Source organism: Charadrius vociferus, unplaced genomic scaffold, assembly GCF_000708025.1.
Source record: "Charadrius vociferus isolate BGI_N301 unplaced genomic scaffold, ASM70802v2 scaffold190, whole genome shotgun sequence".
NCBI classification, from domain to species: Eukaryota; Metazoa; Chordata; class Aves; order Charadriiformes; family Charadriidae; genus Charadrius; species Charadrius vociferus.
The window spans coordinates 6,397,512-6,412,542 of NW_009646608.1; the positions used below are offsets into that span (position 1 = coordinate 6,397,512).

At 43.1% G+C, this 15,031-nt stretch overlaps 1 protein-coding gene across 1 annotated transcript in view; it reads left to right on the forward strand.

Annotated features, from left to right (window-relative positions):
* Positions 1-15,031, forward strand: part of AGBL1 (ATP/GTP binding protein-like 1) — a 372,591-nt gene that overhangs the window by 268,435 nt on the left and 89,125 nt on the right. Inside the window, exon 22 of the mRNA XM_009887663.1 lies at positions 14,547-14,707. Coding sequence (XP_009885965.1) covers positions 14,547-14,707 — 161 coding nt within the window. The remainder of the gene's footprint in view (positions 1-14,546; positions 14,708-15,031) is intronic.

Consider the following 15,031-nt stretch of genomic DNA (forward strand, 5'->3'; position numbering starts at 1 on the left):
GCCAGGAACACGAGCCAGTGAATCAGGATCAGGTCCAGTGACGGTGACTGGGGTCAGACTAGCAGTCACCTGATAGGTCTGTAGTGACAAGGCAGGTCCAAGGTCAAGCCAGCAAGTCAGTCCGTGGGTCAGAGTCCAGACTGATGGGGCCTGCGGGCAGATAAGTTTGTTGCTTTTGTGTGGGAGGCAAAAACAGATTCAGGTTCTCAGTTGCTGTAATAACAGCTATTCTGATAGAAGCAGACATCTTCTAACGTTGCATCCATCTTGCCATCCTTGAGCATCACCACTCTTCTGAACTCACATGGCTTTTTAGTCCGCCTGTTGCCTGAAAGCCTGGGGTTGTATGTCATCTTCCTGAGCCTGTCCAGGTTCCACCCCCATCTCTCCCTGCTGTGTGGGGACAGCAGCAGCTCCCTATCCACCTTGTATTCTGCCATCCAGCTGCACCCACAGAGGCTGGAGGTTCTCTGTTAGAGTGGCAGTGGTGTTCAGGGGTTTGGTGGACCTGTCTGTCCTCTGGCTGGTACTCAAGAAGCTGAGAGTGAACCTGCTGTATGACAGACACGGAGTAAAGGAATCCAGGCTCCCCAGAGTACGGGGGTGAGCAGCTAATCTGCCTGAGGGAAGGATTTAGTCTGAGGAGAAAGGGGAGAAGCAGGGGGTAACTGAAGATCTGACTGCTGTTCTCTCAGCAGCTGTCATTTAGTCTGAGTGAGTTTCATGTATTGCTATTGGTTTATTACAAAAAAGATACAAATTCTTCTTAAAACAGACTCTCTTCTTTGTTTTTGAAGTGGGGTTGGTTTTGGGTTTTTTTTGAAACTTAATTGTTATTTCTTGTTAGTCTCTGATTTTTTATTTTTTTTAATAAGTATGGCAGAATTCCAGACTAATAGCTTCAAACAATTTTGTTTGAAGCATCGAGAGGTGAAGTGTGAGAGGTAGAGAGAATTGTGGTCTCTCTCCCCAGCTCTGCCGATGCCCTTGACGAGGTGCCTTTGACTACGTTATTCCTCCTCTGATTCAGCAGCCCTGCTTGCAGCTTGCAGTACTGCTCTCCCATCTCCCAGAGGGTATCCTGAGATTAATTGAGGGATGTATCTAAATGGCTTTAGCATGCAAGCCAAAAGTCACCAGGGACAAAGCTTTTACTAGGGCAAGAATAAAGGTCAGGCCCTTGCTGACATCGTTGTCTTGATTAATTAATACACTAATCTCTATAACTCCTCTTCAGCAAATATAATTTGGCCTCAACCCCTGTTTTGTTCATTTTTCTGTGACTTAGCTCTGAGAGAACTAATGAAAAGACCTAGATGGAAAATACTCCTTCTCACTGTATCCCCTCCCCTCGGCCAGCCCTATGCCTTGTTCCCCCCTTGGCATCCTTTGCCTTTGCTTGTCTGAGGGCTTTGCAGAAAAGTCCCTATACCAGTTAAATGACTCTTCACTGGATACCAGAACAGACTTATCCCTCGATTAGGGATTTGAGGAGTGGTATCTGATTACTTGAATTACTAGGAAAACAGTGTGTGGAATTGGCTGAAGGGGAGAGTTACATATGATACTAATTTCCTACGGCTTTTTTCTATGGGAAAGCGCAAGAACAATGGTAGAAAATGTTAGGGAGCCTTTGTTCCCTTGGGGAAGCCCGTTGAAGGGCTGACTAACCATCCCTACTTCAGGAAGGAGAAGCCGCTAGATTGGAATTTGTGACTGATATAGCCCTGGGGCTCCATGTTTCAGGGACCGCCACTTTTGAACATAGAGACTGTCCAGGATCTATTGGGGATCGCTACCGGCATCCAAAGATACGGCAGGGCTTGGAGAGGAGCAGAAGGCAGAGTGAGCAAATGTGTGTGGTGAAGCGCAGTGAAGCAAACCATCCTTGGATAAGCGAGAGGGAATATTCCCTCCAGGTTGCTACCCGGTGGGAAATCAAAGAAATGAAGAAAATCTCTCCTTGTCTCCTATTCAGCTCTTAGTTCTGGTTTGTTGTACTTTCCATTCCTTTGCGATTACATCCGTGTCTCAGTCAGGTATTGTTTTCTGCTTGAGTTGGGAACATTCCCTAAAGCTGTTCTGAGTGCACAATACTCTTGTTCTCTTTCCCAGGCCAATTTTAGACTGTATTCTGGCAGATTACACAAGTGCAGAATGTTTACTGTCCTGTCTTACATCATCATTTTCCTGTATCATTTATTTTTCCTTTGACAGATTTTTAACACTGTCAGTCTAATATGCATCAGAGGTTGAAGTGTATTACCATAACGCAGTGTGTTGTGGGTAATCCCATGCAAATTGTTCTGTGGAGAGTCATGCTGAATTATGTTCTTGCCAAAAAAAAAAAAGGCAAAACAAAGACTTTTTTTTTTATTTATTATTTAACTGTTTATTCTTTGGATTTCAGAGTAGCTGCCAGAGGCACAGGTCTAAGCCAGTTGTTTGACATTCAGCACTGTGTGCAGCGATGCTCCTCCTCACAGGACACTGCTAAAAGGATGGAGTTGTGCACTGCAGTGGGTTTTCTATATACGTGTCTCTGATGTTTAGTTTTAAAACATTGCTAGCTTGTCAAAGGAAAAATCTGAGTGAATATTGGAATGGCACTGCAAAGAGAAATGTCTCTTGCTGCTTTTTCCAAATCCGTCGTACAAACATCTATAGGAAACATCAGTTTTTATGAACCTAAAGGGCATCAGATGCCTCTTGGAAGTGGCAGATCTGATCATGTGTAGTGAGTGTTGTTTTTATATCTTTCTCTTCTTTTGTTCTGTATTACCAAGGTCATTTACTTCGAAACTGGCTGCTTTGTTCCTCCAAAGGTCAGTATACTTCCCCAAACTGAAGCAGTAATCCTCCTTTTGGACAGAACACTTGATTGTAGTAGAAATGATTGCAATGTCACAAACAGAGGATTATCATTTTCAGTGGAAATCATAAAAGCAGGTTGAAAAGGACTCCGAAGAAAAAGGCAGCTTGTTCTTATGCAAATTTTCTCAGCGGTACGGCTGCGAGATGAGAAAACCTGAAAGCCTGTAATCTGGAGTCAGCATCTTCTCTGCTGATGAAGGTTTGCCTGCTTTGCTGTGAACGGTCAGTAGGTTTTCAAAGACTCGGAGACTTGTAGTTTATTTTTGCAAGGCCTGCATGCTTCTCACCTGATGTTCTAGGAGGTGAAGCATTTATCAGCTGCTGCGTGCTTGCTTCCTGCTGGTCTCCATCTCTGAAAAAGCCAATGTGGAAATATCCGCGGCAGAACAAGGGGAAACGTCAGCTGCTTTTGTGTGAGTCACACCAGTTATCCCACTTGCGAGAGAGAGCTGCCTCCCCCTCACCCTAGTGCTGTCTCTCTGATCTTGTCTCCCTTTCTTCAGTCTGTTCTTTACAGTCTTCAAAGACCCGATTTCTTTTTCTCTCCAAAAGCACAGTAAGTGGGCATGTTAAACTGAGCCTGTGCTGGTGGGATTGTATAGGGGAAGAGGCTTATAGGTGGTTTGCAAAAGTTTGCGTCCAACTGCCAGGTCGAACTGATACTCTCCTCCTTGGTAAATAAGCCCGAATGTCTAAGGTCATGTGCACGCTGCTGCTCAGTTCCTCGCAGACAAGCACCACAGCTTCATCTCTCCTGTGATAAAGTGGAAGCTTTGGTTTTGATTTCTGTTTTTGTTTTCCTTTTACTAATATTTTTTTCCAGGCAAAAATAAGGTAAAAAATATCCATCGGCCCATCCTAATCTCTGTCAGTTTACTTTGTACCACTGGACATGTGGGCTGGCGATAAAATGAGCCTTTGGACTCTGCAGACCTGTAAACCCTGATTAGCAGTCCATGGCAGCTGTTTTACCTGGAAGAACTTTCCTGATGTTTGATTTCTGACTGCAGAGTCCACGTGCCCGAGACTCATCGCAGGATTTCCCTCCTAAACCAGCCTCTTAATGAAATGATCAGTGACTTGCCCTTGGGCCGCCTGGTGAAATCTCCCTTTGACCCAGCTTTCTCATCTATTCTTTAACTCTTTATATGGTATTATTGTATTACACGTTTGTTACATGAACCTGTATTAAATCAGAGCAGCCATCAAAGAGGGTCCTGCAGTACTTTTGCCTGAATTACCCTCAGTGTTATCGGCCGTTCTCTAGGTGGCTAGTACAGAGTATTCAAAAGAAAGAAAGAGAAAAAAAAGAAACCGTCAGATTTTCACTGTTATTGCCCATTTTTCTGTTAAATGTGACAAGCAGCAAGAAGGGTCCTGTGTCAGAATGATTATGCTGACAACTGTAAGAAAACAGCCAACAAGTTCCTTGTTTGTACTCCCATCCTTCCGTTTCAAAGGGAGCAGTTGCCAGGTTGGGGGAAGCCCTCTCCTATGCAGTGTCTTTTTTTCCTCTCTGATCTGAGCTGGGCACAGATGCTTTTTGCGCTTTCCCATGTGCCTTCAGCTTGGAAAATCAATGACTCCTTTGTTGTTTTTCAGAAGTGCTAATACAATAACTCATAGAATCATAGTTGCTTCCTGTCACCGATCCTGAGGTTGGAGGGAGCGATAGGTGGGGAGGACAGCTTTGATGGGGTTTGCTGAAGATGACCAAAGAGAATTTGTGATATGAAAAAAAAAAAAAAAGAAGAAATTAGCGTAAGGGCAGTCATATATAATTTAGGAAAAAACTCTCAGGTAGCTCTTGAGTTGTATCAGCGTAAGGGGATGGACATACGGTGCATGAAAGGTTAGAGTAATGAAAATTGAAATGAGAGAGGAAGGTGCAGAACTGTAGATGCCTCTGTGTCCTTACCTCTCACTTCTGGATCTCCCTGTGAGGACCTATTCAAACTAAGTTTTTAAGGAGACCAATACACAGAGAGTCTCAGAATAATCTCTTCTGAACATGTGCACATAATTATTCCACCGAGGAAGCTGTCATGTGGTGTGTGATGTGGTCTGGGCAGGAAAACCACCACCAGGTGCAAACTCTGCTCTGAGGCCGTTGGCAGAAGATCTCAGAGGAAATGAGTGATTTTGTGGAGAGCAGGTGAGATCTGGAAAGAGGAAGTATGCTTCAAGGCATACTTCCAGAAGGGTCTAGAAGAAAATACAGGACCCTCAGGACTGGGAAAATAAAAGATTGTATAGGCTGAGCTTTAGGTGCATTCTGGAGCTGGTTGTGCTGCCCTGGAGCCACAAGTACATTGGCAGAGCTGGTAGGCAGCCAGGACAGGAACAGAGCGGGATGCTGTGGGACCACACTGGCTGGTTTTTACATGAAGACTAATGCTTGCAGGTTGTCTGCTGTGTTATTTTATATTTGGCAAAGTTTATAACTCACAGAATCAGATGAAGACCAGGTTTTGTTCCTGTAGGAGTTGTAAGGGAACTAAGGAACAGAAGATGTGAACTACTAAAAAGAAATCATTAAAAATGGCCAGCTGACTAGATAGGAGGCAGTCTAAAACATATTTAACGAGGTGCTAATTATGATTCCTCATGTTTAAAAGCTTACTCCATGGGGCGATAGAATCACAAGCACTGGAGTAATACAGGGAAGAAGGAACACAATGATTGAGAGCGCTGACAGCCCCTTGAAAATATGGTGGATTTCTTTACTTTTTGAAAGAGGGATGGGGATTGGAAGATGAAGGAGAAACGGTATATAAAGTTTTGCCCATGGCTTTCAAGGGTTAATCAAAACTACTTTTCATGCAGATTTGATTGCTGGGCATCCCACATGAGTCAGAGCTGATAAAAAGAGAACTTCCTGCAAAAAAAGGCATCAAGAAATTTTAAGAGTTACAGAATGAGACAAAAAAGGACTGTTTGTGTAGTCAAAACCTAATTAAAAAGCTGGAAAAAATAGGTAGGTTACAGAAGGCACCTTTGGGATGGAAAGAAATTGATAGTAAGTTGACTCCAGCTACCACTCTGTGAATTGGTGCTGGTCAATATTTATCATTTTAATGACTGGAAGGAAAGGAAAACAGTAAGAAAATAAGATTTACTGTTTGCACCTGATACAAATTATACAATAGGAAGGAGGACTGAAAGATTGTGGGTACTAGAATGGAAGATGAAACATAGGCAGTGGCAGGGTAAAGCATGTTTGAAAGAATAGTTTAAAGCACTCGGACACATGGTTGGGCTCTGAATTAGCTCTAACCATTCAAGAAAACATAAGTAGCTATTATAAAGACAGCTTGATAAAGATGTCTGTGCCATGTGCAGCAGCAGCAATAAAAAAAAAAAAAAGAATAAGATGCCTGCATGTGTGAAGAAAAAGGTAGACTGGGAAGACGTTATAATATCCTTACAGACATGAATGGTAATACCTCCTGTGGAGTACTGTGTTTGTTATGGGTCATTTCTTTTGTAAGAGGCAAAGCAGTGATAAAGAGGGGCTAGAGAGAGCATGTGAAAGTGTTTAGTGGCCTGGAAGGCAGCTTCAATACAGGGAAAGCATTAGGGATACTAGAGCTGTTGAGTTATAAAGGGAAGGAATAAAGCGTTACGGTGCAGAGAGCGCAGCAGCGAAGCACACCGAGCACTGTGTTGGGGAGAGGCTTTGCAGTGATGTGGATGTTTGGAGGCAGCATGGCAGGAAGCAGGCTCGCCATCCCCTTCGCTTCTCCTCTACATAACATTGCTGCCAGGCCAAGACACAGTTTCACTGGTTTGCTAGTCTCCATAACGTGCCGGTGTGGGAGAAGAGCGATGGAGATAATGTGGGGCAGAGTGTTATCAGGTTGGAGCCATGGGGGTGATGTCTGGGTTGTGACATGTGGGCTTCTCACTAAATCTGCTCTACTGCTTCAACCCCTGTGTTGGTGCAACAGCAAGAGTTACAATGATCTTGGGGTCTCATTTTGGATGGGGAAGAAAAGCCCACTAGCTTTGATGTGTCATTTTGGTCAATACGTATTTTCATCACCTCTGTGATGGGAAGAATAGCACATATTTTGTTGGGATAAGAGGGAAAGGCTGTAAGGTTTCCTTCCTTGCACTTTACAGCACAGTGAGTTTTAAGATACAAACTACTTTGGAAGTTCCCAGTATTGTTACTTTAAATACTTTGAAGCCACGCAGAAAAATAGCAAGGTGCTGTGCAATATAATACAAGGATATGAGGCCATTTCATGAAATTAAGATGCAACAATTGATTCTTTATGTAACACATAATTAACCTGGGGATCCCCATAGTGGATGGCATTATGAAGATAAATACCTTATTAAGAATTTTAAAACAGGTTAGACACTTTAAGAATAGCATCTGCATTCACATTAGCCAAAGTAAAGTTATAAGTATCATAAATCCTTTTGTTCCAAGGCATGTGCTGATCACCAGCCAGGATTAGAACATTATTTTACTCCCATGGTGAAATACAGCCAAACTGGGTAAATTCATAGCTGAAAATAAAGTAGGCCAAGAGTCTGGTCACTTTTCTGTACACTGAAGTTATTTATATGGGCAAACTTTTAAGTGGAAATAGAAGGGGAAGAGAAGTGATCCAGGGATTAGGCTGCCAATTTAGGACTTGCAAAATTTCAGCTTCTTGCTTTCCCAGGCTGCTTTTAAGAGCTAATTCATTTGACACAGATTCTCAGACATACTTAGAGCCCCACCTCACACTTAATCTTCAGATACCTCAGGCTATAGCCTGTCTGTGACTTGTTCCAGGTTCCACAGTATTCAGATAGCAGGAAAAACTACATATGTGCGAGAAAGTCATGGATAGACTACTGATGAGTTTTCTAGGCACCGTCAGATGGGGTGATAGCAGTTAACCTGTTGCAAATACTGGGACTGTGGGGGAAGAAAAATGCTTTTGTGAATAAAGTACACACCAATGTAATAAGGTAACTGCTTTCTTTCCTCATGCTGCCCCAGAATCCCTCCATGACTTTGAACAGTTCCCTAGTTCTGTTCCCTGTCCGCCAAGTAGGAGGCTTAAGTATCCTAGAGCAGCATTTATTTTCCTTTAGGAATTTGCATGTTGGGTTTTTTTGTTTTGTGGTGGGTTTTTTTTTATTAAAAAAGAGCATTGCCCATTGTTTTGTTAGCTCTACAATCAAAAGCTTGCCCTCTGAACTGTCACTTCCAAGAGCACTATTCTTCATTGGATGGCACGGGCAGGCTTCTCCTCCCCAGAACTGTCTGCAGTTCTTGGATTGGAACTTTGGACACTCCTGACCCCCATCATCGGGAAACAACGCAGACTCCTCCAAAGTGCTCAGTTCTGGCCTGGCACATCACTACAGCCTCTTCAGTTCTCTTTCAAAAGACACTGTGGGACGAGGTGAAGGATTGCTCAGTGTCTGCAACGAAGAGGGATAATCTATTGATGCTAGTCCAGGTCCATCCAAAGCCTAAAAATAGGTCCTTAGCATGTCACCCAGTAATGAATGAGACAGAAAACCAATGTACTACTCAACTTTATTGGAAAGCAAGAACTCTGCAAAGAATAGCATCTTCCTATATGGTTTGTCTGCGTAGGGGAAAATGTCCTCATTTCTCTTTTGCTTTTTGTTCATCTTTCATTCTGGACATGACCACCCTTCACAATTATGGTGCATGTTAAAAAAAAAAAAAAAAAAAGAAGAAGAAAAAAAAGCATAGTCTGTCACTATGCTATTCAAGAAGGAGCTGGCAAAGCTGAGCTTTCTGGTATCCTGCCCCACCTTCAGTCTCATACAGCAATGCAGAACACGTATAACAGCATGCAATGGATGTGGAAGCATTTCCTATCCAACTAGCACCTCTCTCTCCGAGTGTGCAGTCTTTGGAGAGGTGGGAAGTTAAAGCCACCTCTGTCTCCATCCTGGATAATTTGCAATTTGTTGACATAAAACATGAGATAGCAGTGTGTGGGATAGAGTGGACAAGCAAAGTGTCCAGCTGAGGTTGGCAAATGCAATACTAATATAATTTCTCTGCCTCTTCCAACATATGATGAGCTTGCCGTATGTTGAAGATGGAGTAATTCATGGGAGCTGATTAAGGAAAGGAGAAAGGATTCTGAGGGAGGAGCAGAGAAGAAGTTGGGAAGGGACAAAAAGATGGAGGGAAAGGACAATGAAACAGCTGTGGAAATACTGTGAGGGAAAGGTGTGGAGATGGGAATGTCAGACAGCAAGTCAGCACAGCAGAAAGAGGGAGGAAACCCTTCCCCGCGGAAGACCTGGAGAATTCATAATCTAAATAATTGTCTTGCTGGAGAATTTTGCCACAAGTTATTCTGTTTGCTAAATCCCCAGTTCTCCTATAAGCAGATTGTTCAGGACTCTTTCTCCAGCAGATCAGAGGGAGAAGGTATTTCATCTTCCCATTCACTCCATTCCTTGAACAGTGTTGCCTGTAACATTTAACCAGGGAAGGAATCCATTTGAACGATTAAAACAATAACCACTTCTTTGTTTCTGTACCTAAGAAGTTTGCTCAGCCCCAGCTTGGGCAAAAGAGCTCAGCAAAAGTTTTATGAGAGGATCCAAGGCAAGCTAGGCCTTGTTTCCACACCATGTGGCCAAAGTGCCAGATGTAAAGAGGACAGACGTTCAGAGCGTGGCACACCTCTCCAAGGGTGAGAAAGGGGTAGAGGTTTCCATTAGCTTTCCTCTTGTTATCATTCCTCTATATCAGCATCCATTGACCTCAACAACCCCTCCTTCTTTCTCATCCTTTTATCTCTCCTGTCCTTTTATCTTCTGTCTCTAACTCCAGCCTCTCTCATCTTTCTTTCTAGAAATTCCTGTTAGCCTATTTTTTTTTTTCTTGCATCTTCAGCCTTTTCTGCTCGCTTAATCCTCTTGAAATCTTTTGGCCCAGATTCCCATCCTCATCCCCTTCACTTCATCTGTTTTGCATGCCATACCTGCTGCTTAGGGATCTCTGGGGCATGAGAAAACCTGGCTTATTCCCTACTGTCCTAGTTGTCTAAATAGCCTGTTCCCCAGCGTGTGTCTGCATATTTTCATTCACAGGGGTTGAAAGGACAGTATCTTTCGGAGCTGGCCCAAGCTAAAATTAAGGCTGCAAACACCAGGCACCAAATGTTTCCTTCGGCTCTCTGGTTTATCCTCTAGAGCCTCCAAATGGTTTCTATTAGTATTCTAAGGGAGAGCTCACTGATGGAATTAGTGAGAAACCAGACTGTCAATTTATTTATACCCAGCCTTAGGGCATAACCATTGTGCATGTGTAAAGCTATTGAGATGCAGAGAATATTCTGTAAGTGCGTATGTATATGTATTGACTGGAAGTGAGTTTGCAGAGAAAAGCTGTTGCTCCAAGGACTGAGCAGTGACCAGAAGTGGGAGAGGCTGCCGGAGTGGCTGTGCTGCATGCCAAAGATCCTGCTTCTCTAAGCACAGGAAACAATTAATCCATCGGTATCTTCTAACTCTAATTTTCCTGTAGCTCTAGTTACCCTTGGGAAGAAATTTCAAATTTAACTTCTGGAGTCTTTCCACCTTCTTCAACAATATCTGCATTATGAAACTGGTGCTGCCTTTGGCTGCAGGAGTGTTTCAAGCATATGAGTAATGAATAACAAAGTTTTTCCATTGCGTTGTCGTTCAGCCTCTGAAGCATTTTGAGGGCAAATTGAGAGAGATTAGAAACATTTACTTGGGGATATTTATTTGATGCATCAGTGCTGAGTATGAAGGAACTGTTTTTCCAGTATGATTTGATCAATTTTGTTCAGGAAAATTTGTATTGACAACATCCTGGCTAAATGATAAGTCGAGGAATGGCTTTTTTTCCTGCTCCCCAGTTTCCTATTCCTTATGACAATGTCAATTAAGAGATGCAGGTGAGCATCCTACTGCCCCAGCTGTTATGCTAGCAACAGTTTTGGCAGAAAAGGCAAGGAATTAATTGATCTAACTAGACCAAGAGTTAATAGACTAAGTGTCTGTTTTGTTCATCTGATTGGCTGTGTTGCCTACCTCTGGAATTTGTTTCTTGCCATGAAAAATAAATATATCCAAAACTTGTACTGTTATTAGATGTCACCTCCTCCTGTGCTGTCTGTTGCAGAATGAAAATGTGAAAAGGGGTTAGGAAAAGTTGTTTAGCTCCGTTATTCTCTATAAGAGCCAGGAAACAATTAACCTGTTATCACTTAACATGATGCCTGCAAAAGACTGCATGACAGGGCCCATGGGACCAATGGACGTACTTGTATTGCGCAGTGGAGCGTGATGCATCAAGCTGGTGCTGGTCCAGACTGGTACTTTCATGTAACAGAGAACAGAAACTGCGATGTGAACTGATCATCAAAGTAGGATAGCTTTGTTAGCATGTTTCTGAGGCCGGCCTAATTAGGACTGATGAGCTTGTCTGCAGCTTTGTTGTGCAGAGATACTGTTTCCTGCTTCAGAATTTGCTTAGACTCTGCTGGCTTGGAAGACTTTGCACCATGCTCCACTGCTCACATAGACGTGTCCAAAGGAGGACAGAGCCAAAAAGCATTGTGCTAGAGCGAAAGATGGGGTCACTGAGAATCCCGACTGGCAGGACACTGCAGGGGGGTTGCCGTCAGGCAGAGCAGCTTGCTCTTGCACAGCTGTGGCAAACAGACCGTATACTGTCACTGCATGTAGAAGAAACACAGCCTCACTGCCATGGAGGTGTGCATCCTACCAGCTTATTAACCAAACCAAGGCAGTTTGGTTACCCAGAAGTACCACTTCTACTGTTCTTTTCTTCTTTCTTGCATTTCTTGGAGGATGTTCTCACAACTCTGAGCTGTAAGCACAATCTCAGTTTTTTTGCAATTGTGTATGCTGCAGAGCTGCAAGGGAAATGCCTGGAGACCAGGCTTCCCTTTCAGCAATGCAGGAGGGACCGATTATTCACCACTACAGCAGCTCCTGGCATCGCTGGCAGGTGCCATCAATAACATTAGCTTGATATGTCAGTTCTGTCAACAGCTTCAGTTTAATGGTGGTCATGCTACGCACCTCCGGCTCCACCCTCTGAGAGCTGAGGAGGGAGGAAGGAGAGGGGGAGAAGTATCTGAGTTAAAAAATAAAAGTCTGTCTATGTTTGAAGTGAATAAAGTGTGTTAACAAGTAATCTTCTAGCTGAGGTTTCCAGCTGTTACTCCTGAGCTGTCTGGTATCAAAGCAATATGGGTCCATTGTACAGCAGCAAACTTCATTGCATGAGCAATTACTGTCTGAGGCTTCTGAGGTATATTATAGTTTTATTATTATTATTTCTCTGCTCATAGTTTCTTAAGGCCTCTTCATATCCTGAATAAAACCCTTGGGAATCATAAAGCCACAGGCTGAGTTTTAGCACAGTCACTACTCACATCTCCTGGATTGATAGGTATTTAGTATGTTGCCTTGATCGTGGAAGCAGGACCCTGAGATGCACCCCAGGGAAAGCCGCGAGGTGTTCTTTGTATTTTTTGCCCCTGAGAAAATAACTCTTTTGCTGTGGAAATGACATATTTTTGCTCAGAAACATCACCACTTCTGCCTTCCGATTGTAACTCTGCCACACTAAAATATCTTAAGTCTCTTCAAGTAAAATAATAGAACATTTAGAAACCTGTGCAGAGCTGCTAAGCACTCTCGTTGTTTTGCATTAATGACCCTTGGTTCCCATAAGCCTCTGCCTCTGTTTTCTTACCATTATTAATTATTGCTATAGTTCATTGTACCTGGATGTTGCTTGGCAAAGCTTGCAGGGGAGGTGAATAGAATGAGAAGAAATGATGGCAGAGATTTGCCCACTGTAATAAAAATACTTAAGAGACTGTTCTGAGAGCAGAAGTCAGTTCTCCAGAGACCCTAGACCCTGCCTAGCACTGGGGCTATGTTTTATCAGATTGTTCGTGTGCTGTTCTGGGCAGGTCCTGCACTTATCTAGTTGTCTGTCCACTCAGTATATGTTTGCTCTCTGCAATATTTTGTGTTGTTTGTGTTCATCATCATAATTACAGATTCATGCTTTGCTCACCAGATCTCAGAAAGGAAGCAGAATTACAACGTCTTTACTATAGGAAAATGTGTTTGTTTTATCGTATAGGACATTTGTAATGCCAGATGATATTTGCATATGCTGGATCTGCTAGGGATGAAGTGATGATTTTCATCCTGTCCAAGTGTTTTGTGTGCTCGAACAAAAATGCACAAAAAAACACCAAAAAACCAACTTTGCAAGAGAGCTGCAGAAGTTTATGTGAGAAATCTCTTTTTTCTTCCAGCCACCTGCGTATTTTTGGCTCAGAAGTAATCTTTCAGCTCTACAGACCCAAGGATCCCAAAACACTTGGCAAATGCAACAACTATATACAGAAAAAAAATAATAAAATTAATATGAGATCAGAGATCAGCCTTCTGTCATGGATTAGGGGAAGATGTATGGGCTTTGTTACCCGATATATGTCCACTAACAAGTGTCTAGTAGAGAGGCAAGTATAGGCCATGCTGGCATGGAGCTTACACCATGCGTGTGGCTAGTGCCAGGACTGCGAGTGTGGACTCCTGAGAGTTGCCAAGGAAACAGATTTGGAAATGGAGCTGGAGCTCGTGTCAGAAGGTTGGCTGCAGAGACGGTTTATGTTGCAAAAGCGCACAGGGCTGATATTGGCAGAGGCAGCAATTGATTCAACCCCTGATGTGACAGCATTAAGGAGTAAGTGTGATGCAGTCACTGAATGCCAAAGATGAGGGGTTTTGCAGTTCCTTAGCTTCTTTTTAGTGTATCTGAGCATTGTTGGTCTCCCATCCTCTCACCACCTGCATGAAACTACCATCGATTACATTGACTTACTCCGATGCAGGCCCTTGGTGTGTTCCTTCTTTGCCAGATCTTCATTTTATCTTTTAATTAGGGAAAAACCCAAGCACACCCTATTCACAATCAGGGTTCTTCCAAGCGAGAATCCACAGCTTGGAGGAGCCTTCCCTTGAAAGATGCTGTTGATAATCCAAACCCTGTTTCTGCTTCTTGGTCTCTGCTAGAGACACATCAGCTTTTAATGGACTGAGAAATTCCGTAGAGGTGTTTGTTATTTTGCAATTACTTTGCAATTGATTTTCTTAAATAACAATTCATAACTTGGTAAAGATCTCTTCCGCTCTCTCCCCCACCAGTTTCCTTTTCTATCTTTGCCACTGCCCAGTGTTTACAATCGTAGAACCTATTTTTTCCCCATTGCTTAGGGAGATGACTCGTCTATAGAGAGAAAGAAAAAATGAGTCCTAACGATTTGTAAAAGTGGATTTACTGGGCTCTGAGTTGAATTCTTACAATGACTTCTTCTGTGAATGTACTGGAGGCAGTTAAACTGTTTGCCTCTGTTTCCCCATTTGTCAAATAGTGACTATTTTAGAATAGCTTCTGTAGACCAAGTGTTGTCAGTTAATTTACAAATGATTCCATAGGGAAAATTTCCATATGTAGCAAACGGGAACAAACTCCTTATTCAGAATGGAAGAAGGAACGTTAAGAGTTGTCCTTCTGCAAAACAAGCTTGATTCTTTCCACGCGCCTGTGAAACACACACTCAGCGCTGAGACTTTCTGCTTCTCTCTGCCAGGGCCTGCAGCTGGGAACTCAAGAGCTGGAGGAGATGGGAAGCAAGTTTTGCCTTGGTTTGCTCATTCTGCACCTCAAATCCCTGCCCTGCAGCAGGAAGGTGATGGCTCAGGCAGCTCTCCTGCTGGATCTGGAGGAGGAGATAACAGACCGGGCACAAAGGTCAGTGATAGTATTCAGAGGGTTCTCCTGTAGTAATGAAGTTGGTGGGGATATGTTTTGGTTTAAATCTGCAGAAACGGACTCTCCTTACGGCTCAGATTTGCATCTTGGGAACTGGAGCGTATTGAGAGTAATCAGACACGAAGATACAATTGACTCCCAAAGAAACTACTAAAACCTGCCCTGCCCTGCAGCTGTCTGTGTGTATAAAAATGGAGAAAGAAAAGAACCTGATTTCTGTTTTCCAGTGAATTTCCATTTTTCTCTCAAAACTGATTACTGGAGCATAGGGATGGTGCTGCCCTTGAAAAAATGAATCAGCAG